The sequence below is a fragment of the Canis lupus genome, chromosome 11 (genome assembly GCF_011100685.1).
Source record: "Canis lupus familiaris isolate Mischka breed German Shepherd chromosome 11, alternate assembly UU_Cfam_GSD_1.0, whole genome shotgun sequence".
Taxonomy (NCBI): Eukaryota; Metazoa; Chordata; class Mammalia; order Carnivora; family Canidae; genus Canis; species Canis lupus.
In genome coordinates this window covers 58,481,972-58,506,571 of record NC_049232.1, presented here as the reverse complement: position 1 = coordinate 58,506,571, position 24,600 = coordinate 58,481,972, and the positions used below count along the sequence as shown (strand labels likewise).

At 40.2% G+C, this 24,600-nt stretch overlaps 2 protein-coding genes across 8 annotated transcripts; one reads left to right on the top strand and one right to left on the bottom strand.

The window, feature by feature from the left end:
* Positions 1–7,688: 7,688 nt before the first annotated feature.
* On the bottom strand, positions 7,689–21,064 carry ZNF189 (zinc finger protein 189). Of its 7 annotated transcripts, none has more exons than XM_038552963.1 (5): positions 20,913–21,064; positions 19,696–20,419; positions 19,454–19,526; positions 18,889–19,015; positions 7,689–10,420 (listed from the first exon to the last, which is right to left on the bottom strand). In XM_038552963.1, the coding sequence occupies exons 3-5, from the start codon at positions 19,490–19,492 to the stop codon at positions 8,700–8,702; spliced, it is 1,887 nt and encodes a 628-aa protein (XP_038408891.1). In that variant the 5' UTR covers positions 19,493–19,526; positions 19,696–20,419; positions 20,913–21,064; the 3' UTR covers positions 7,689–8,699. The 7 variants fall into 7 exon arrangements, with proteins under 7 accessions (XP_038408891.1, XP_038408893.1, XP_038408894.1 ...); XM_038552965.1 differs by having other exon boundaries at positions 18,889–18,973; XM_038552966.1 differs by having other exon boundaries at positions 18,889–18,970.
* On the top strand, positions 20,234–23,197 carry MRPL50 (mitochondrial ribosomal protein L50). Its single transcript, XM_038552970.1, has 2 exons — positions 20,234–20,393; positions 22,218–23,197. Exons 1-2 carry the CDS (start codon positions 20,302–20,304, stop codon positions 22,603–22,605), a joined length of 480 nt encoding a protein of 159 aa, XP_038408898.1. The 5' UTR covers positions 20,234–20,301; the 3' UTR covers positions 22,606–23,197.
* Positions 23,198–24,600: the final 1,403 nt, after the last annotated feature.

Below are 24,600 nucleotides of genomic sequence, written 5' to 3'. Positions count from 1 at the left end.
CTTCTACTACACTTCCTTTTTTTTTTTTTTTTTTTAATTATTTATTAGTGTGTGTGTGAGAGAGAGAGAGAGAGAGAGAGAGAGTTGGGGGAGGAGTAGAGAGAGAGAGGGACAAGCCGACTCTGCACTGAGCACAGAGCCTAATGTGGGGCTCACAACCCTGAGATCCATGACCTGAGCCCAAAAAGAGATGCTCAACTGACTGGGGCACTGAGGCACCTCAGTCTTCTACATTTCTTATTGCGTTCATTCACTCATTCATTCATTCATTCACTCAGCAAATAGTTGAGCTCCTCCCATGTGTGAAGTTGTCCTAAAGCTGGTAATACCTGGTGTGACAAAACTCTTCTGCCAGAAAATTTTTATCTAGAGCTTATGCAGCATCACTGATCCTATGTTGTAAAGAAACCTCCTAGATTCTCACTTATAGGTTTAGTGAGAATCTATAATCAAGGCCAAGTTATTTATTTTGATCCAGACTGAATTACATTTCACTGGGGATGAGGATTATATAATACACTTTCCTAGCTATCATCTGATATATTTTCCCAACTAAGGCACTATAGTTGTCTTTGAAATCTCAACCCCAGTACTTTACTCCATTCAGGATAATATGAAGACAAGTGTTATGAGACTATAGATTTTAATTTCTATTAATTGTATGATCACTGAGTGAATATATTAGCAGCTTCCTATCTTTTGGTACACCGTCAGATTTATTCTAGTAGTTATGGAACACCGACAAAATAAAATTTGGTACTAGGCACTAAAGGTAATTAAAAGAAGTTTCAGCTTTAGGATAGGTATGACATTTGCATACCACACAATGAAGCTTTAGTAGTTAAGCAAGAAACACAGATGCCATTGACTGGGGGTTGGGAAGGGGGAGGAGATAGCATTTAGGGTGGGCATCAAAGGAAGGCAAAAGGCAAGGAAATCTTAGAACTTCCTTTGTGTAAGAAAATTTACTGGAAGAGGATGATACCTTGAAGGTATAAGTATCAAAAGCCAAGGTCACAACAAATTATTAAATGCTGGAAGGAATAAAAAGAGGAATTTGGTTTTGCTCTGAAGAGTAAGGAGCAGAGAAAGGAGGGAAAGGTCAGGGAAATGAGCAAGGATAAAGGAAGAAATGAGAAATGACGGGGAAAGACAGCAGGCAGGGAGAAGCCACAGTCATATGGATTGGGGGAGGTGACTAAAGCACTTTTTAGACGGGAGAAATATCAAGCAGTCTAAAGACATTTGTCTGCTTGAGAGGAAGAGCTGAGTTTCACACATGGGTTTACATCATGCTATTCAAAAACAAGGTACTGAGATGATTCATAATGATTCATAATGTGAATTAGTTTAGCCGAAGCTGAAGCCAACTGCAACAATGAGAATATAAGCCTCTAGAACCTTGCAGAAATCTTGGAGCAGGCTTTAGGCATGCAGGTATGGGACTTCAAGTCCATCTGATTTAGCTCTCCTGGGGTAAAAGCCTCCAGTTGACATCCACATTTTGTTGCAGCAATAGCAGAGGAACCCGGGGTCCAGGGCACTAAGGCAATTGTTCAAGGTCACGTCACCAATAGGTGAGACTTGCAAAGTCCTCTTGGGAGGGAGTAGGTGGGGTGGCGAAAAGCAGCGGTTCTGGAATCAGACTCTAAGTTCAAATGCTGGCTCTGCCACCTAGTAGCCATGTGCAGTTCTTCATCTCCAAAATAAAAAAAAGTACAGCATTGCAAATTACTGAGAGATTAAATGAGTCAATACATCTCAATGACAGATTCACATCCCTTATCACAATTTTCACAATCCTGAATTCCAAAAGTTTTCTGAAAACCGAAAAGAGAAGTTTTCTCATAAGTTTGCAGCAAATTATTTGGTGGCAAAACCTGACTTGAGGCTGTCATCTTTATTCTACTTGATGGAATGTGAAGATAATGTGTCTGATTTTAGGTGCTGACTCAGACCTTCCAGAGAGTTACACAATATATAGCATAAGCTCTATATTAATCTCTAAAATCTGAAAATTTGATTTCTAAAACACATACACTCTCAACCTATCAGATAAAGAATTGTGGACCATCTTTAAACAGTATCTATTTCACATGTAGGGTAAAAAATGAATTACCTATGCTTAATAGAGCCCAGAGATGTCAGGGTTCATGTGGTGGCTACCAATTCCCTAAGCCCATATTCTAGAGAGGACTAATGAAGAGACAGGAATAATGGCAAAGCTCAACACAGCCAGTCATAGCTCTTTTTTCATAACCCAAATAAATATGTTTTTCTGGCTGTAACACAGCTTGTCCTAAGCCGCCTTTTTTTTTTTTTTTTAAGATTTTATTTATTTATTCATGAGAGACAGAGAGAGAGAGAGAGAGAGAGAGAGAGAGAGAGGAAGCAGGCTTTCTGCAGGGAGCCTGATGTAGGACTCAATCCCAGGACCCCGGGATCATATGCTGAGCCGAAGGCACTCAACCACTGAGCCACCCAAGCATCCCTGTTCTAAGCCTTCTGAAATGGTCACTCAATGCTGGGTATCAATTTCTGTAAACACTTATAAAATCAGTCAACAATGGGCAGCCCGGGTGGCTCAGTGGTTTAGCGCTGCCTTCAGCCCAGGGCATGATCCTGGAGACCCGGGATCGAGTCCCACGTCGGGCTCCCTGTATGGAGCCTGCTTCTCCCTCTGCCTGTGTCTCTGCTTCTCTCTCTCTCTCTCCCCCTCTATCATAAATAAAATCTTGAAAATAAAAGAAAATAAAACGTAAAAAATTTTTTTTTAAATTTTAAAAATAAATAAAAACCAAAAATCTTTTAAAAAATCAGTCAACAAGTATTCATTTAGCACCTACCGTATACTCGGTTATGTAAAGATACTACATGGTCCTGACCACTGAGATGAGGAAGGCAAGGATACAGTTAGGAAACAAAATGGTAGATAATAATGTGCTAAATTACAGTGATATAGGCGAGGTACTGAGATTAAAGGGGCTTTATAAAGACAGTGGGATGAAATACAGTCTTTGCTACTTATATGATCTTGGATCTCGAGCCTCGGTTTCCTTATCTGTAAAATCGGGTTGCTATGAGGTTAGAAATATTTTATGTGGAGTGCTGGATACGTAAGTTGTGAATAAATATCATGGTTTTTTTCCGTTAGTTGACTCTTAGAGAATGGTAGGGTCACTTGAATGGGTGTGAAGAGGAATTAACAGTATATTGACTAGAGTACACATTGTATATATATTGAGGACACCGTTGGAAATTCGATTAGAACGGTTAAGCCAAGTGGAGTGGCACAGTGAAGGGGAAGAGACGATTGGGCAGGGATACTATGGAAAGTCTTGCCTTGAAGTAATGAGAAGCGGGATGTCTGGGTGGCTTAGTGTTGGGCATCTGCCTTCGGATCAGAGCATGATCCCGGGATCTGGGATCAAGTCCCACATTGGGCTCCATTCGGGGAGCCTGTTTCTCCCTCTATGTGTCTGCCTCTCTCTGTGTGTGTCTCTCATGAATAAATAAATCTTTTAAAAAAAGAAGTAATGAGAAATAGGAACCTGTAAATTTTTGAGCAGGAAATAATGTGATAAAAGAATAGTACTGAAAATTATTTTTTTGGAAGGTAGAGGACAGGGAGCATTGGGAAGCTGGGAGGCAACTAAATGCGTAGAATAGCAAATCCAGTATAGGGCCTGGACTCTTGGTGGTGGTGGATGAGTAGAAATGAGATCTTTACACTGGAGAAGACAACAAAAAGCTCTCATGTAATGTTGCTATTTACCATCCTAATAAAGTCTCTGTTGTATTGCAACTCAACAGGCAAGCACTGGGACAAATAATTCAGACTTCTTCTACATCTACTTCTCAAAAAGAGGCTACATACATGCACAGTCTCGGCCCTTTGAGTATGGCAGCAGCACAGTAAAATACAAAGCAGCTTCTAAACAGAGGACTAATTCTTCTGGCAGTTCAGAGCAACCAGGACTAGGCTGTAGTCCAAGGTCTCAGATGTCAGAGAAACCTATCCTGCCCTCTTAAAAAATTCAAGTCAAACATCTTGTTGCGACCACTTCCAACTTTTCCTTGTCCTGCCCTGGTTTTCCCTGGGCATTTTATAGGCTAAAGAAGTCAGAATATACTTCTCAGTCCCAGGGACTCAATGACTGTCATGTGATGTGGTTTACCCTTAGCCATTAAACATGAGAAGTATGTTCTTGAGAACATGGCTACTGGAAAGGAAGTAGCACAGGTAGAGATATGCTCTTTTATTTATGCAAAATGTATCAAGACAGCATTTTGGGATGTTAGGTGATTTTCTCCCATTCTTTACACTGTGGAGTATGTATGACTTACTATTCACTTCTCAAAGTTCCCTTGAGGATAAAGGACTATGCAACTATGCAACTGATATAGTATTAACATAGTACCTTTTTTAGATTTTATTTTTTATTCATGAGAGACAGAGACAGAGAGAGGCAGAGACATCGGCAGAGGGAGAAGCAAGGCCCCTTGCAAGGCGCTCAATGCGGGACTCTATTCCAGACCCCGGGGTCATGTCTTGAGCCGAAGGCAGACGCTCAACCTGAGCCACCCAGGCGTCCCACCTGACAGGTACTTAAAAATACTTGTCAGTTGAACTTGTACTAGTTGTGCAGTAAAGTAAATGTACCTATCCTTCTATTTTCCATGAATTAGGTTATAGAGATGGCCTTAATTAAAAAAAAATCAATCAACCTACCCCCACCAAATACCCAAGGCCACAGAACACATTTGAAGTAGAGCAGGAAGGTGAAAAGTATTAAATACTGATTAGGAACAGTACTTTAAAAACATGATTGGAGTATTTAAACTAGATTTTTTAAAACGTTGAAATTTATTCTACAAATATGCTCAACTGGGTATATTTTGCATGCCCTAGATTTGCTGATGACATCCTCCTTTAAGAAGACAGATGAAAATAAAATGCCTTACTAGAATTAGAGAAATGGAGAATTATAGTGATTTTTTTTCTTTGGGCCACCAAAGACTCCTTTTACCTGCTTGTTTTAAAATGTTATCTACCGTGATTGTTTTTTGTTTAAATTTGACTGGGCTAGGGATGCTGGTAAAATACTATGTCTTATAAGTCTCTGAGGGTTCCTGGAAGAGATGTACATTTGAATCTGTAATGTGAGTAAAGACCGACTTCAATGCTGCTGAGAGCATCAACCAATTCATTGAGGGCATGAACTGAACAAAAAGGCAGAGGAAAGGCAAATTTACTCTCCACCTAAGCTAGGGCTTCTATCTTTTCCTTTTTTTAAATTTTATTTTATTTATTTATTTATTCATGAGAGACAGAGAGAGAGAGAGAGAGAATGAGAGAGGCAGAGGGAGAAGCAGGTTCCACGTAGGGAGCCCGGATGCGGGACTCAATCCCGGGTCTCCAGGATCACACCCTGGGCTGAAGGCAGCGCTAAACCGCTGAGCCACCCGGGCTGCCCTACCTTCTCCTGTCTGTAGACATCAGTGCTCCTGATTCTTGGGTCTTTGGACTGGGACTGAATTATACCACTGGCTTTTATGGTTTTCATATTTGATGGCATGAGATTTCTTGGTGTTCACAAGTACATGAACTCAAAACTTTCTCCTCCTATTCACTTCCATATTCTCTTAAACTAAAACAAGGCACCACATGATATGTTGTGTGTGTAGTTTTTGGAAAGGTACCCAGGTGAGTATCAGGTGTACCAGTAACATTTCTTAAGCTGAGTGCTAGTTACATAGGATTGTGAAATTCAGAACTGCGCACTTAAAATATGGACCCCGTTCTCTCTTGTGCACACACATATGCAATTTAAATACAAGGAAAATGTTATCACAGAATTTTATGCAGCATAGAGTCCAATCTTTTTAGGATGGCAATGCTCATCTGCCCTTTTTCACAGGCAGCCTTAACCACCTGCCACTTTCCCATCACCATGTAACTGGAGGCTCACTCTGTAGCTAGTAGTAGGTCTTATAATTCTGTCTTCAGACACAGGCCTTTTTGCCTAATACCTTTTAGTCTGAAGTATCATCACCTCTTGAAAGATTTTACTCCTTCCCTCTTCTTCATGCCCCTCCCTGCTAGAAAGCAACCATGAACACTGTAGTAACCTTGCTTTCAAAAAGTTAATCTTTTTGGCTACACTTTTTATAAGCAATGAAATGTACATATAATCAGGAATTATTTCACTGTTGGGATGCCTGGGTGGTTCAGCAGTTGAGTGTCTGCCCTCGGCTTGAGGCATGATCCTGGAGTTCCCGGATCGAGTCCCACATTGGTCTCCCTTGCATCAGAGAGCCTGTTTCTCCCTCTGCCTATGTTTTTGCCTGTCGTGAATAAATAAAATCTTAAAAAAAAAAAAATTCACTGTGACTAGAGTTTTGAGCTCTCTCTAGATTCACATCCAAGGATGTTAAAAAATATGTAATTTTAATGGGAATATCTCATATGACCATGTCCCCACATTTCAATAAGGTCAACAGCCAGAGCTTCAGCTAAGCAATATAACCATACATGAAACAGATGGAACTCTGGCAAAAAGCATTTTTAAGCGCACATGCAAATAGTAACGTATGGAAAACATACTTCACATTAGGTTTTTCAAAATACTGAGAACAGGCCTAAGAACCTCATTATTAGTTGAGATCTTGGCCAGAGAATCGTTGGTGTAGAATAGGTAAAACTGGGGAAATTTAGGGCAGGATAATTGAGGCATGAAGTACATTTCCAGTTATTTTTTTTACTTTTCACTGGACTACAAACCCTGTTTTGAAAGTTAACTGTATGCTAACTCTTGAGTACCTCTTTTGAATAGGGAAGTGTGCAATTTCTACACATATACCTTCATATTCACACATGGACAAATATTCCAAAGGGAAGATTAAAGTGTGGAGGTGACAGAATGTCTATAACATAGAAGAAAGGGAGGTGTTTTGCTCAAACTATTAGGTAGAATTTACAAAGTTTTGGTAATTTGGAATTCTATACTCAGAAACTAAAACTGGATTTAACCTTAAACTGAACTATCCTAAAAAAGGTCACTACAGGCAAAACTTGTTCTACTGTGGTTTGCTGATTGTGCTCCACCGATACTGCATGTTTTCACAAATTGAAGGTTTGTGACAAACCTGCATCAAGCAAGTCTATTGATTCCATTTCTCTAAGAGCATTTGCTCACTTTCTGTCTCTGGGTCACATCCGGTAATTCTTACAATATTTCAAAGATTTTCATTACTATAGTTGTTATGCTAATGATTAGTGAGTAAGACTCCTTGAAAGCTCAGAATGATGGTTAGCACTTTTAAGCAATAAGGTATTTTATATTTATTTTTATTTTTATTTTTTTTTGCAATAAGGTATTTTAAATTAAGGCACGTACATTGCTTTCTTAGACCTAATACTATTGCACAGTTACTAGACTTCTGTAAAGTATAACTTCTACATGCAGTAAGAAACCAAAAAATTAACTTGACTTGCTTTATTACACTATCTGCTTCACTGCAGTGGTACGGAACCAAACACACAGCATCTCCAAGGTATGCCTGTAGTCACGGGTAGAACAAGTGAGAGCAATTTCTTTTAATTCCTTGATTCTAATTTTTTAAATGCAGTATTTATTTGACAGGATAGATTTTGCACTAAAATAACAAAGAACTCTTACCACAAAGCAAAAAACAAAACAGGTTTAATGATTAAAGCAGATGAATTAATAGGTTTATAATAACCATTAACTAAGGGAAGCCCTAGAACCAGAAATAAGGATTTTAAAATTGCATGCAAAGTCTAGTTACCATAAAAACCAAAGCAATACCAAAATATCTCCGCTTCCTAGTATAGACTCCAGGTCTTTTATTTCCAAATCTTGGTAATCAAAATATGTACACTTTCGCATGCTACTGGTAGTGGAGGAATGAGATTATTTGTATAGGACTACAATTATGTTTCACAGATGGGAGAGCACAAAAAGAAGTGTCTTCCTCCACTTTTTCGGGCCCATCTTGAAAAAAGGCACTCCCAAAGGTTCCTTGGTAGGTTTGTTAATTACTCAGATAATTTTTACATGTAAAATTAATGGTCCACTCATTTCACAGATCTGGGAACCACAAAGCATTGGAACTGCTTCTTTAACTCACATGCCAAACAACTAGCTTTCTTAATCAATGACCAAAAACACCTTTGGAATCAGTTTGAAAAAAAATTGGGGCTCTGTTTCCTTGAAACTTAATCATACGCTTAATTACTAGGCTTTGGCATGCTTTGCCAAGCAGATCATGGAACTGAATGAACCACCATATGATGGTGGAAGGGGACTCTCCTGAATAATTATTTTAGTTTTCTAACTTCAGCTCCCTTGTACCAATGCAACTTTGTCCTTCTCCCTCGAATGACTATAATACCACGTGCTCTGAACCTGGGTTTGACCTCTGCTGGAAGATGTGTCAGAAAAGAGATGCTTAAATAAATTACTGTCTTTCTCTATGATCATCAGAACAAAAAGTAATGGAAGTCTTCAGCTGCCTGTGGGCAGTTGTCCACCTTTCACAGAATCTTTAGAAACCATTTGCCTGAGGCCAAGGAGAATTTGCTTTATCACTAAACCTGACTCACGCTGAGCCATATGAAACTGCACTTGGGTAGCTAGGCTCAAGTCAAACCAAGCTTGAATATTTCTCTACATTTACTGCATCCACGTAGTGTGCAATTTTTGATGCTGAATAAGAGATATGCGACAATTGAAGGCTTCGCCACAAGCCTCACATTCATGGGTTTCTTGAGTTTTCACCTCTGCATGGATCTTCTGATGGTTGACAAGGCTGCGCTGTTGACTAAAACTTTTGTCACACTTCTCACACTTGTAAGGTTTCTCTCCTGTGTGTATTCTCTGATGCTGAATAAGGCCTGAGTTCCGGCTAAAGGCCTTCCCACATTCATCACATTTATGGGGTTTATTACCTGTGTGAACACCCTGATGTCGAATAAGATTACACAGTTGGCTAAAGCTTTTGCCACACTGTCTGCACAGATAAGGTCTCTCACCAGTGTGGATTCTCTGATGCTCTATAAGAAATGAGCTCCGACTGAAGCTTTTCCCGCACACAGTACATAGATAGGGCTTTTCACCAGTGTGGATTCTTTGATGTTGTACAAGATGAGCACTGACACTAAAAGTTTTCCCACATTCATCACATTTGTAAGATTTTTCCTTGGGGTAGACTTCCTGCTGTATAACAAGACTGCAATTTGGATCAAAACTTTCCTTGGTTTCATTGTATGAGTAAGTCTTCTCTCTGGTGTGGATTCGCTGATGCTGAATAAGACCTGAGCTTCTACTAAAGGCTTTTCCACATTCTTCACATTTATGGGGTTTGTCTCCTGTGTGAATTCTCTGATGACGAGTAAGGTTGCACAGCTGACTAAAGCTTTTCCCACACTCTTTGCACTGATAAGGTCTTTCACCTGTATGGATCCTCTGATGTTCAATAAGGAAGGAGCTCCGACTGAAGCTTTTTCCACATTCGATACAAAGAAAAGGCTTCTCACCAGTGTGGATTTTTTGGTGTTGTATAAGGTATGTACTTAATCTAAAAGCTTTCCCACATTCACCACATTTATGGGGTCTTTCCCCAGTGTGAATTCTCTGATGTTCAACAAGTAACGAATTTCGACTAAAGCTTTTCTTACATTTGGTACAGTGATAGGGTTTCTCACCAGTGTGAGTTCTCTGATGTTCAATAAGGTGTGACTTCCAGCTGAAGGCTTTCCCACAGTCACTACATTTATGGGGTTTTTCACCTGTGTGAATCCTTTGATGTTTAACAAGGCTCCTTCTCTGGCTGAAGCTCTGTTTACACTGAGTACACTGATAGGGTCTCTCTCCAGTGTGGATTCTCTGATGTCTAATAAGGGTTGAGCTCACACTAAAGGTTTTTCCACAATAATTACACTCATAGGGCCTTTCCCCAGTGTGAATTCTCTGATGTTCAATAACAAATGAACTGCGACTAAAACTTTTCCCACATTCATTGCATTGAAAGGGCTTCTCACCAGTATGGACCCTTTGATGTTGAATGAAATGGGCCTTGCGAACAAAACCCTTTCCACATTCTTCACATTTATGGCATTTCTCTTCTGAGTTTGGTCTCTTACGAATAATGTTAGTGTTTCCTCTGAACATTCTCTGTTCCTGGGCCAAAGATTCTCTTGGTATTTCCCATAAGAAGATTCCTCTTTGTTTATCTAACCTACCAACAAGTTCAAAGGTTTCTCTACCTATAGGATCTTGGTCAATTTCACTTTTGATTCTTGTAACTATTACACCCTGTGGTTCCACTTCTTCCTCGATCTCCTCAATTTCTTGTTTTACTGTTGGCTCCTCATCCTTATCTCTGTTCAAAACATCTGGAATAATAAATAGAAAATAGATCAGCCAGGCTCTTTGCTAGCAAGGAGAAAGGCTTAGGAAAATAAGATTAATATAAACTAATCCACTACATCTATAAAATGTGGATGACTACTCTATATTATTAAGGTTAAATTGGTTCATACACCTAAAGCATTTAGGACAGTACCTGGCAAAGAATATAAGCTATATAAATATTATTAGTAGCTATCTGATGAAATATTTTTCTTGGAGAAGGAATATGAAGATTGTTTTTTGTTTTGTTTTTAAGGAGCAAGCTTTTAAGGTTTTTTTTTTTTTTTATTTTTTTTAGTAATCTCTACACCCAACATGGGGCTCAAACTCACAACCCTAAGATCAAGAGTCGCATCCTCTTCTCTGACTGAGCCAGCTAGGTACACTAAAAGAGTGTTTTTATGAGGCAAATGATGAGCTAGTAGGGGCAAGCAGAGCTGGGAGGAAGGGCTGGTAAATCAACAGAAACTCACGCAAGGTAAAACAGGGAAACAATGAAATAAAACAAGTAGTGGTGTGATGAAATAGTCTATCAAGGAAGACCCGATGATGCAGGAAGACAACAGTAGGTTCAGAAAATGTGGTATAAGATAGCGTTACTGTAATGTGAGTAGGCCAAATAACTAAAAGAAATGAACACAAAATGATGCTGAGAAGGATAAAAAACTAGGGGAAGCAAAAATTCTTTCATTAACAAGGATTTACTTATTGCATTCAAAGCCATTCCAGGAGTTGTGTAATGATTCAGAATTCAAAGATAAGGCATGATGCTCCCCATCAAATAAAATGAATGACAAGTACAAGAATATGATAAAATATTTAAAGCAGTTCCTATATTGAGACAAAATAGCTTTTAAAAACAAAATAATGGGGATCCCTGGGTGGCTCAGCGGTTTAGCGCTGCCTTCAGCCCAGGGCATGATCCTGGAGACCCAGGATAGAGTCCCACGTCGGGCTCCCTGCATGGAGTCTGCTTCTCCCTCCTCCTGTGTCTCTGCCTCTCTCTGTGTCTTTCATGAATAAAAATAAATAAATAAATAAATAAATAAATAAATAAATAAATAAATAAATAAAAAAATGAGTTGGATCAACATGGAGTCTATGATATAGAAAGACAAAATAAATACAAAAGAATATGGTCAGAGAATGAAAGACACAGAGAAAGAGCAGTCTGTGGTAACTTATGCCCTCACCTACCACAAATTATACCACATTCTTCAAGTATACATGATTCTCACTCTTCTAAAGATTTAAGAGCCAAGCTGGAACCATGCAGTTCCAAATGAGAGTCTCAAAGACATCTGAAAAATTAAAATCTTGCATGTGTTGAAGGAAATATAACATAATGGTCTATGATGAAACAAGAGTGGCATACAGAACACTGAAGTCTGCTTCTGACTTCTTTCCTGATTTTCAATCTCTTGTTGTCTGCTGGATAATTTCACTAGACAAGCTGATCAGTACCAAATATATTTTTGGCCCTAAACAATTTCTTTTGCTAGACTTCCTCTTTTCTCTCAATTTTCTAATCTTCTACCTTTAGAGTCATCTCTGAATTTTCTTTTTATTTACTTCAAACCAGTCATTAAGTTCTTTTATTCCAAAAATCTTCTTATTCCCCTAAGAAAGTAGTAGAAACTGTATTTCTGCTTCCACTACTAATAGTATTGTCTTTTAAATTACTTCAATGGACTGCTTTCTTTCACACAGTGAAAAAGGATGGGAGAATTTCCTCAACTTTCTGCCCTCTGCCTATAAAATTATCTGCAATGGTACATGAAGATATATCCTATTCTTATCAAAAGCTAATTCATCTACCTTCTCTTGATACCATTTGTCTCTGAGCATTTGTTCAATTATTACCATTGTTTCCTCTTTCTTTCATCTATTCTTCACTGCAAACACACCTCCAAATATGCTCAGCATACAAATATGCCCAACTTTCTCTTGAACCTAAAATCCTTCTCTCAATGGAATCTAAGTTTTGAAATTAAATCTTAACACCGTAGGTCTCCATTTCCCAGCTATGTTTTCCATGTCCAACGTCTTCCCATTCAACCAATTTACAACTACCGTGAAATCTGGCTTCTATTTCCAGCATCTAGAGAAGCTTCTATGAAATCACCAATGACTCTTGAATAACAAATACAGGCAACATTTTCAGTCCTTATTTTATTCAGCAGCATCTGACACTGTTGACCATTCCCATTTTGACATTATCTGTTTTTGGTTTCTATGCTATTATATTCTTCTAGTTCCCTAGTACTTCTAACTTTGGCCTTTTCTAATAAATTTCTTTCATGTATTTCTCTTCCTCTGTTAACTGTTGAAAAGTTACTGTTGCCCATGTTTACCTTCCTACTTTGCTCTATATACTCTGGGTATTGCCACTTAACTGTCTTAAAAAGGGCTTACAATTAACATGATCATCACTGGCTGTCATGTATGTCTCCACCTCTAATCATCTTCTCTTGACAGGCATCCTCATCCATTATCCAAAGCAGAAAATCATACTAGATTTCTCCACTTTTCTTATCAGTAAACAATCACCAAAATCAAAGATTCTACTCTCTACTATCTACCTTCTTTTCATGTTTTCCCTGGATTATGTGAAAGCCATCTAATAATCCTTCACTCTAGTCTGTAAGCTGCCTCCACACTATATCTACCCTACTGCATCCAGAGAGATGTACATGAAATGGAATTCCAGTCACATCACCCCCTATAGATTCACTAGTACTCCATCACCTCTGATTGCAAACCAGCTCTTTACACCAGGATACTCAGCACTTTATGACAGGTTCACTAAACCTTACATCACTCTCCTAACCACTCTCTCACACCCAAAGTGTGCAAATTGCTTTAATCTTTTATGCCATTTCTTTGCATATCTCATTTACTAAATGTCCCCCAACATTGTTTACCTGGAAAATTCTTGGTTTCTCTTTAAGATTCAATTCAAAGCAACCTTTCCTCTACAAAGCCTTCACTAAGTCCACTAGACAGATTTAGGTGTTCTGTTTTTTTATCACCTGTCCTCATCCATAAATGCACTGTAGCTATTATATGCACCATTATTCATTATATTTGTCTCTTCCATGGGACTGTAAATTCCTTGTGAGAAGGGGAAGTCTCTTTATAATGTTTACTCAGTATTGTTCCAGCGGTTTTACTCAAAGGAATAAGATAAAATTGTTATTTGCAAACAATACAAATGTCTATGTAAAATTTCTAAAAGAATTAAGTGAAATATAATAGCAACAAGAAAACTAAGATATAAAATAAGTACTGGTACTTACTATCAAGAATAACCAGTTAGGAAATATTATAGAAAAGTAAAATATGTCTTGTATGATAATAAAAACCATAAAACCTAAGTCTTATGAAAATGTATGAGGGCCATGAAAATAAGCCATAGAAGTTTTCTCAAGGACATAAGACAGATAGAGTCAAGCAAATTGCTAAAGAGATTTAATATTATAAGGATCTTAATTCTTCCCAAACCAATCTATGAAACCAATTGTATTCCAATTTAAATCTTATGAATGAATTAATTAAAAACCACAATGAATCTAATTTTCAACTTGAAAAATATAGAAAACTAGTTAAGTGTATCCTACAAAAGAATATAAAAGAATGATTTATCATACCAGACATAAAATTTAACATACTGCTTAAGTAAATTTAACAGAGGTGCACTGGAATGAAAATAGTCAGAGACCGGTAAAGAAAACAAGTGAGTTTAGGCTTCCACACAGAGCAGCACAGAAAGAACTATCCATTAGATCTAAGCATGGTAGCTGTAATCACCTTCTGAGGTCTCTGCCATGCTTGTATTTTATCTTCCCATCCTGCAATCATATAATTTGTCTAGAATAGACAGTTGACTCAAAGTGCATCTCTCCCAGGAATTTGGAATTAAACCTGAAATAGGCAGTTATTCTGAACATGATTAGAGTTGTAACCTATCAATTCAGAAGCATGTGGATATGAGGAAGAAAGTCAGGTCTACCAAGGAGAAAGAAACAGAACACAAAGAAAGTTAAATCCTGACCTTCTGAGTGTTCCAATTTCTGGGCTTATTTTTTATTTTTATTTTTTATTATTTTTTTTAGGTAGGCTCCATGCTAGGTGTGGAGCTTGAACTCACGACCCTGGGATCAAGATCTGAGCCAAGATCAAGAGTGGGAGGCTTAACCAACTGAGCCACCCAGATGCCCCTGGGTTTAGTCCTTTTCTGATATCTAGTTGCAATCATGCTCATATATTCTGTATGCCACCTCTGTCCCTATAATAAGCTCTCTTGTTGGCTTAAGCTAGTTTGGGTTGATTTCTATAATCTTTAATCAGTTTTAGTAATATGGTAGCTGAGGAGAGACAGAAAAGGCAAGGAAATGGTAAAGTGGAAGTGGCTAAACTTTGGAACAGAATAAGAGTTACCACACATTTTCTAAAAAGGACCAGCAATAAATATTTTTGGCTTTGTGAGCCATATGGTCTCTATTGGAATTATTCAGCTCTGCCACTATAGCATGAAAGTAGTAATAGATAATACATAAAGAATGGGAATGTCTTTGTTCCAATACAACTTTTTTTTTTTTTTTTATAAAAACAGTGTGCCACATTTGGCCTGTGGACCATAGCTGCCAACCCCAGTACCCAAGAGTATAAAAAGAACAGTTTTCTTGGTAAAAGAATGAGAGAATGGGGAAGAATCTGCATTCCTAGTGCTGGCACAGTGCTTGATTATTTATTGAATGGATGAGTGCTGAACAAACAACTGAGGAGAGACTAATCTAAGAAGAGAAACGGTGAGTTTAAGGTCTTATAGGTACAGCAATTCCCAATTCTGTCAAGGTCCAATATAGCTCAAGTAGACTGGAAAGGAGTCATTAAACTGAAGAAGTCCATTTCATTTGAAAGAACTGAAAGATCAAGAACTGGGATCAAACTGTCACCTATATTATCGATGTAGTTACTAAAGTGTTTAAAGAAAATCCAGAATAAAAAACCAAACTAAAGTGGGAAGAGTAATAAGTAAAGCAGCAAGATGAAGTGCAGGAAAACACTGTACTGGAAAAATCAAGTAATTACGATCTTTCACTAGGAGAGCTCTCATCAAAGAAATGGCGACAGAGTCTACAGAGGAAGATGAAAAGTTTGTGGAGGGAGAAATAATAACTGCTAAAAAGCTGTAGTTCAGCTAAAATAAGAGCCTGAAAATAGGAGATCAACAGATGGGCTCACTACCATGCCTTTGTCCATATGGTACTCACATTTTACAGTAGTAGAGGAAGGCAAGGCTGGGCATTTGCCTGGTTCTATCAACCAGGATACCATATGTGTGGATAAAGCTAGCAATGACTCAGAGACACCATGATATATTGGGGAAAAGAAAAATCAGCAGCTGATATGGCTGGAGACTGAAGAGGTGTGCAAGAAATAGATGATTCTAAGAAGCCAGGCAGGGGCTATTCAGAAAGGCTCTACTAGGTATAACAAGAATTAAGATTCTTATCCTTTAAGCTATCAGGAATTGGAAATTGAAAGCAGTTAACTAACAAAATCACTTTGGTGGCAGTATATAGAAAGGGAGATTGGAGGCAAGGGGCTAGTTTATGGACTAATGTAATAATCTAGTCAAGAGGTACTGATTCTTAAGTATATTCATTCATTCAGTTACACAAGTATTTTTTTTTTTTTAAGACTTTATTAATTTATTCATGAGAGACAGAGAGAACGGCAGAGACACAGGCAGAGGGAGAAGCAGGCTCCACACAGGGAGCCCGATGTGGGACTCAATTCCGGGTCTCCAGGGTCATGCCCTGGGCTGAAGGCAGGTGCCAAACCACTGAGCCACCCGGACTGCCCCTAGTTACACAAATATTTAGAAGTATATATATATATATATATATATATATATATACACATACACACACACACACACACACACACACACACCTGGCTCTGTGCTAAGTGCTGAAGAAATCAAATGAAAACAATATAGTTACTGTCCTCACGGAGACCAGCCTGGTTAGAGAAATAACATAAAGAATGATTAGAGTACAATGGGATAAACTCAATGGAAGTGCATATAGTAGCACAGAAAAAGGAGTACTTAATTCTGAAGAGGAGACCCTTGATATCTAAATGGATTATTTGAGATTTGCCAGGTATGAGTTATTTATGTGGTCTTCGAAAGGAGATGACAAAGATTTTAGAGCTCTTAGAAAAGATAATGAGTATGATGATAGCAATCATCATTTATAATATACTTATTACATGCTAATCAGAGTCTTAAGTGCTTTACATATATTAACTCAATTAATGCTCACAGCAACCTAAAAGGTTAAGTGCTGCTATTATTGCCATCATGCAAAAGAAGAAATAGGCATGGAAAGGTTATGTAATTCTTCCATGGTCACAAGGCATGTAAGTGGTTGAACCAGGATTTTTACTTAGGCAGTTAGGCTCCAGTTGTTTCTCTTAGGTGGAAGTAAAGATTTGAGACTTATCACATGGAGGTAGGTGATAAATCTGAGTGTGGATAAGGTCTGCCAAAGAAAGCATATAGACTGACAGGAAGTGTGAGAACGCAATGTAAGAGAAGGAAGCAATAAAGAATTTTCAAGTATTTATAAAGAGATGGAACAAAATAAGATCCAAAAAAAGAGTCTATTGCCTTTGATAATTGGGTTATTATAGACCGTTAAACAATATAAGGGAAATGGGAGAGGCAAGAAAAGGGGCTTGGAGATAACGGAAGGGAAAGCACAAAACAGGTGTGGATGACATTAACTACTCTTATAAAAACTTGGCTATGAAGTGAATGAGGAGGTTACAGGGAACAGCAAGGAGGAGAGACTGTGGCTCAAAGGCTAGCCACCCACCCACCCGCCTGCTTTCCTCAATCAAAAGAGTCATAAACATATCTATCATCAAAATAAAGGTACCAGGGAAGAAGGAACAGAGACTGAAGTAGGGGGCAGAGGAGAAAGATGACTGATGGATAAGTTCTTGGAGAAGTGAGGAAATAGGTTTAAGCATGCACATGAAGGGCAGAAAAGTTGAGAGTGCACGTTTAGTGGCCTCTATCTTCTCTATGAAACAGAAAGTGAGGTCCACTACTGAGTGATGGACCCAAGGAAAACTTTAGTTTTGGAACAGTCGTTAAAAGGAAGAAGGTAATGAGCAAATCAATGACAAAAAATTGGCTGAGATGTAAAAACCCACTGCAGACTAGAAGAAAAGCTATGCATAAATATAGGGCATCAACCCCTTCAGTTAAAGAATTTCTCCTGCTGTGTTTAGCAACTCTGATAGGAGAAGAGAAAAAGCAGATCTTATAACCAACACAAAACTTAAACTTTGCAGATTTAGGTAGAGTACAATAAGGCGGCGAGAAAGCATAATGGTGATAATTCCTATGGAGGTCCAGGGATTAGATAAGGAGGTGAAGTTAGGAGAGGATTTATAATCTGGAGCAAGAGAAGGAGAAGTTAAGGAATAGGAAACATGATTAAGAATAAGTAGGATTAGAAGGAAAGGAGTAGGAGAAGCAGAAAGGTAAGAAGTTATAGTAGGCTCCACGTGGGCAGAGAGCACATCTGTTTTGGTCACCCGTCTAGTCAGTCGAAAATAATAATGAAAAATGCCTGGATAATTTTCAAAGAGTAAGATTGGGCTGCTTTGACAAAATTGAGGGTTTCACCATTGATGCGAATTGAAAAGAAAAGGAAAGCAAGGTCCCTGAAGATATATAGTCAGGATGTAGTGAGACTTAAGTAATAGCTACATCACTGATGACCTAAGTTGGCACAGAGAAGATTGTGAAATGTGACAAAATCTACGTGTGAGGGACCAAGAAATGTTGCAGATGACAGTGAAAAGGAACGGAGTGGACAGAGCAAGTCTGCTGAGGCCTCCCAGGAGAGAGATTTTGTTTGAAGGGTTAAGCTAATGCTTTGGGAACAGCCCTGAAAAGGTACAGAACAGTAACTGCTCCCTTCTAGCCCTGAGACAAAGGATAGGGGAAAAAAGAGGGTGTGGGAGAAAAAGCAGCCTCTGCCAGAGAAGTGGTGTCCTTGGGAAAGTGCCAGTTTTCAGTTAAGGCCAGGAGGGGTAAGGAACATTATGTGAAGAAGAACAGGGGCTCCAGAAGGCAGAGTGAAAAGGGGTGGGAGGAAAGCAGTGGGAGGATGAGCCAGGAGGGAAAGTACAGAGCAATATGGGAATGAGATTATGAAGACAAGAAGCCAGAAAGGCTTGTATTTTGGTTATTGCAAGGACACCGGGGATGACAGTCATGGAAACAATTAATGGCTGAAAGACTTAAATCAGAACTTTGGAACAAAGCAGCCTTGGTACCAGTAGTGGTCCAAGTGTTCTCAGGGTCTGATTTCTTGTAGCCTCTTCCATAGGTTAATCAGAGGAACAAAAAAAAGATTCTTACCCAGTGAGACCAGGTTTCCATAATTCTCCATCATGACATCTTTATACAGGCTTCTCTGAGCTGGATCCAGATAATCCCACTCCTCCTGGGTAAAAAACACAGCCACATCCTCAAATGTCAGCAAGCCCTGAAATAGTACGATTTCTGTAGTCAGTTCTTGCCTCAAGGACAATTCTACGACTGAAAGTAGCAGAAGCAATCACTTATCGGGGCCGGGTAGGCTAGGACCACCAAGGTGTCCAAGAGCTCCAAGTGGGGCCCAATTCTGGAACAGACAAGCACCTCAAACTAGAGGATGACTGCACTGGATCCTCGTCGTCAGTAGTGATGGTCCTAAGGATAGAACTTTTCTAGTTTAGTGATCATACCCGAACATTTCTATTTTAGTAAGCTGCCCCCCGAACTCTCCAAGTTTCCTGCACCTCACTGCCCGGCTCCAAACTATCCGCACTGGCCTGGGACCCTGTTCAATCAATCCCAGGAAGGGCTCTAAGCGCCTACCTTGGGTCCGAGCATCGAAGACAGTCGCACAAGACCCGGGGGGAGGTAAAAAATGGTGCCTCACCTGGAAGAACTCACCAATGAGGCCGGTTGTTTGGAGCATTACAAATGGTCTTCAACGGATTTATCAAGTCGCTCTTGAGAAAAAAAAAAAGGCCAAGCGAGCAATTTGCGAATTCCTTGCACATCGCTGGCCCTGAAGACCACTGGGGGGGGGGGGGGGGGGGGGGGGGGGGGGGGATGGGGGGGCGCGGCCTAGCTCCGGTAGTGGCGAGAGAACGCGGATACCCGGAGGAGGGGGCTTACCTTTGGCTCCGGCGGGGGGCTCGGCGAGGCCATCTCCCGGACAGAAAATCAGGGCAGGAACCCGCGGCGGCCGCACGGAGAGGAACCTTTCGCGAGGCCTACCCAGCCGCTGGAAATTAGGCCCGACGGAGGCGAGGCCTGCAGGGTGCGTCTGGCCAGGTCCTGCCTCGGTCCCCGAGCGGTCACGACCCCAGCAGCATATCAGACGCGCTATCTGGCCGTCCCCCAACCCCAAATTCCCTCCCCACCTTGCTGCGCAGCCTTTCAGGCCTCCTCCCGGAGCCTCCTCCTGGTTGCCAGTTCCTCCTCCTTTCAGCCGAGGAGCGCTATGACCGCCCGCCCCCGGACCAGAAGGCGTCACCCGGAACGTTCCCGGGACGCCCCTGAACTACAACTCCCGGCATGCTCTGAGAGAACGCCTCGGTCCAGCCTCCGTCGGCCATGGTCCCCGGACTACATTTCCCGGCGTGCAAACGGGGAGGTAGCGGCTAGCGATGCTTAACAGGAAAAAGGGAACACCTACCACTAAGCTTACACCTGATTGGCTGCTGTTGGCGCGACGCTGCCGGCTGACGGCAGCGCCGTAGCCCGCTGCTCTCCTCCGAGATGGCGGCGCTGTCAGCGTCTGGCGTTACCAGAAGAGGCCTCGCGTGGGTCGTCTTAGGGGCACCGCGGAGAGAATTTTGGTCTCGATTCAGGTAAAGCGGAAGGGTGGATGGTGGGTCTGTTTCAGGGAAAGTAAGGAGAGAAACTGAGGAGGGTGAAAGGACGAATCCGAAAGCCAGTGGCGTGCTCTTCAGACAGACCCCGGGCCGCCCGGGGGGCTCGCGGCTTAGCGCCCGAGTCTCGGGATCGAGTCCCGCGTCGGGCCCCCTGCGTGGAGCCTGCTTCTCCCTCTGCCTGTGTCTCTATGAATAAATAAATTTTAAAAATCTTAAAAAATTTTTTAAAATGTAAAAGCGTTTTTTATAATTTTTTTAAGTTAAAAAAAAAAAAAAAAAAAAAAAGGAAGACGGGACCCCGGTCCTGCGGCTTGGGTTAGGGTTCGGAGTTCAGAACCGTGAGCCACCTGGAGTGGTGGACCCCCCCAGTCTTGGCCTCAACTTGCTTACCGCGGAGCTACCGCTCTTTCCCCGTCCCACTTCACTCACTGATTGATTGATTGATTGATTGATTTCTTTAAGCGCTCATTCATTTATTAAGCAAACAGTACTGACCTTGCGCTCCAGGCGCTCAGTGCGGTGTCCGAAAACAAGTGGCTCGTTTGGAGCGAGCAACGTAGCACGTGGACGTGAAAGAGGTCGGTGAACGAAGCTCCCTGGCGCGATACCTTCCTTCACAGGCAAGGTTCAGAAGTGAAGTGCGGCCCCCCTCGTTTTGTTTCGTTTGTTCATTCATTGATCTTACTCGACAGGTAGTTACTAAACGTCGGCTCTGGGCCAGCCTATCCCTAAGCAGTTTACAGGCGGCGAGAATAAAGTCCCTCCTCAGAGCGTAAGTACTCTGACCGATGAGGAAACCGAGGCTCCACGGAGAGGGAGTGTTTTGCCATAAACAAGTTCAATGTCACAGCTGGAACCAGACCCCAGGTCTTTGACTCCCCCCTCTAATCTACTGCTTTTCCCTCAGCACCATCTGGAATAATTTGAAGGTAAATCTCTTTGACTAATACCAAGACTTGTGGGCACCTCAGCGAACAATTTGTGCCCTCAGGTTTCAAGCAGAAACTTTCCATTCCGAGGAATTTTTGTCACCTGTTCAATGGATTTATTAGCTTCCCTCAGGTTTGTTTCATCCACTCATTCAACACAAGTTTGTAGAGTCTATATGTCAGATGTTTAGGTGTTAGGGATACAGTTGTTTGCTTTTTTAGATTTTATTTATTTATTCATGAGGGACACAGAGACACAGGCAGAGGGAGAAGCAGGCCCCATGCAGGGAACCCGACGTGGGACTCTATCCCGGGTCTCCAGGATCACGCCCTGGGCTGAAGGTGGCGCTAAACCACTGAGCCACCTGGGCTGCCCAGTAAAACTTCTTGGAAGAGAACAATTCTGTTTTGGGACTTAAACTAAGGTTTCTATAGGTGAAGGTGAAAGATAGGCATTTCCAATAGGATATAACTTGAGACAACACATGACACCAGGAAAGAGTGTAGTAGTTTAGTTTGGGTGGGGCATAGAGTATGTATAGATTAGTAGGAGGTGAGGTTAGAGAGGTAGATTGGATTTGGAAACTGGGAATCCCAGGCAAATGATTTACTACTTTACCTCTTCTTGGGAAAACTTAGAGCACGTAAAACCTGTAATTCTCTTTTCTGTGTATACCAGCTCAGTTCAGTTATAAGCTTCCAAAGGCGGGAATCTATCTTATTCTCTCTACAGTGCCTAAAAGAATAGTAAATGTGCATATTCTTTATTGATTTAGATAGATGGATAAGATAGGGTCTGGTGTTCATCAGCTTGTCAGATACATTAGTGCAGTTAACCAAAGAGTCACATATTTGTTTTTGATCATTCCAGAAAAGAGAAGAAGCCATTGGTGCCTGAGACAGTAGAAGAGGTGAAGGAAAAACCTATTTTGGTGTGTCCACCCTTACGAAGCCGAACATACATACCACCTGAAGATCTCCAGAGTCGTGTGGAATCTTGTGTCAGAGAAATTTTTGGCTCATCTGTTCCTAGCAGTTGGCAGGACGTGTCCCTGGAAGATGGTCATCTGAAATTCGGGTTGTTGTCACGTTTAGCTGATGACTTGGGCCATGCAGTGCCCAACTCCAGGCTTCACCAGATGTGCAGGGTCAGAGATGTTCTTGATTTCTATAATGTGCCTATTCATGATAGATCTAAATTTGATGAACTGATTGCCAGTAATCTGCCTCCCAATTTAAAAATCACTTGGGGTTATTGAGCAACTCAGAAGAGGAGCATCCTGAAATCATTTTGTCTTGAGCAAGGGGACTGGTTATTAGACTTTTGATACTTTACCATGTGAAATGCTATCAGAATTGTTCTCTAAATCCTCTTTTTCTGTAGAAGAATGAATTAGCTCTTTTTTTCCCTCATATCATGAATTAACAACAGGATTTTCTTTTTTCACATTTGCTGAAGTCTTTTTTTTTTTTCTTTTGATGGAATTGAGTCATTAATCATGTATGAAAGTTTCCTTCTCTGGAGGACACTAATTATTAAACTTAGGTTTAAGATATGAGGCTATTCTATGTTCAGATGTGGTCTTTATTCTTTTAGGTGTAAAATAGTAGATGCAAAAATATGTTTAAATCCTGTTAGGACTCTTAAGTCTAAGGTAGCATTATGTATAGTATGTATACAAATAAGGAAACTTGTTAAAGAAATGTAAAAAGAGGGAAAAAAAAAGAAATGTAAAAAGCAATGTTTATTATAGCAAATTGTTTCTTTCACTGCTTTACTCATAGAAATAGAAAATGATACTGGCTGTTCTAGACTAACCTCTTTTGGAATTAAAGTATATTTTTGAAGTGTGCTGTGTGTTTTTTATTTTTTTAAAGCTGAAATTTGCTTCTCTGCTTTGTCATTTACTTAATTTATGTATTATAAATGAAAAAATTTAGAGTATATGCCAAATACGAAGTACTGTGACTTTTTAAATAAGAGATCTGCCAGATTATATATCTAAATGAATATTCTCTTTAAAGGAGATGATGTTTATTTCAAACCTTTTATCTTTGTAACTTTTTTTTTTGAGAGAGAATGCGTGTGCTCAAGCTGGGTGGTGGTTGGGGTTGGGGGGTGTGGAGGGGGGTTGCAGTGGGAGAAGAAAAAATCATAAGCAGGGTTCGCACCCAGGGTGGAGCCTGATGCAGGACTCAATCTTATGACCTGAACCAAAATCAAGAGTTGGCCCCTTAACCAACTGAATCACCCAGGTGCCCCCTTTTCTGTAACTTTTTAAAAGTGGCTTTAAATACCTATGGATGTCCACTAGGGTGATAAGTCTTTGCAGACTTAGTGTATTCAATTTGTGGAAATTACTCAAATAGTGAGTTACTAGATAGTTCTGAATTACTGATGTTAATTGAAGAAGTGATTAAATCAGTAATTATTTTTGTTTAGACTTTAGATATGGCTAAAGAGTAATAAGGAGTTTCCTATATTTTATCTTTCCTAATAGTTCTGAAAGAAAAGTGATAGTTTTTATACAAAGGAAATTGCGTGTATTCTCTTTTCCAGGGTGACTGCTTTGAAGAGGGCAGAAATCAGGTGGGTGTATAAATTGTGGCATATTAATAAAATCACATTACAGTTATACCCTATAAATACTATCAGCAGACAATCAGATTTTTAAGAACCTGTACATTAAAGAACTTCAGAAGTACCTGAAGCCCTGGAGCTTAAATATCAGCTGTTTTATCTCTTCCATGTGAGAGGGTTTCCGCATGGAAATACTTGATTTTTTTTTTAAGTTTTTTTTTTTTTATTTATTCATGAGAGACACAGGCAGAGAGAGAAGCAGGCTCCGTGCAAGGAGCCTGATGCGGGACTCGAACCTGGGAATCCAGGATCATGCCCTGAGCCAAAGCCAGGTGCCCAACCAGTGAGCCACTCAGGCATTCCAAAATACTTGAATTTTACAAATAGGATTTGATTATCTCATTTCCCGTGTAGCTTCTACTAATCTGTAGACCCACAAAACTGTGCACAGGGCATGATGGAAGTAATGGATATATAAGGGCGGTGTGGAAAAACACTTGGTTTCAACTAGAGCACTACAAAACCAAGCTTCACATAGGTATAAAGACAAAAGGGATTACTTCTTTGTAACCTAGAGCAGTGTTTCTCAAAATTTAATGTGTTAATTTAACAAGTTACTTGGAGATCTTTTTAAAATGCAGATTCTGATTCCATTGGATAAGAGTGGGTCCTG

Bases quoted from the DNA above. Each gene is read 5' to 3' on its own strand.
- ZNF189 (XM_038552963.1), bottom strand. From the start codon at position 19,492: ATGCTCCAAACAACCGGCCTCATTGGTGAGTTCTTCCAG. The intron at 19,016-19,453 runs GTGAGGCACCAT...GTACTATTTCAG, and splicing joins TCATTGGTGAGTTCTTCCAG to GGCTTGCTGACATTTGAGGA. The intron at 10,421-18,888 runs GTAAGAATCTTT...TTATTATTCCAG, and splicing joins TGGAAACCTGGTCTCACTGG to ATGTTTTGAACAGAGATAAG.
- MRPL50 (XM_038552970.1), top strand. From the start codon at position 20,302: ATGGCGGCGCTGTCAGCGTCTGGCGTTACCAGAAGAGGCCTCGCGTGG. The intron at 20,394-22,217 runs GTAAAGCGGAAG...TGATCATTCCAG, and splicing joins GAATTTTGGTCTCGATTCAG to AAAAGAGAAGAAGCCATTGG.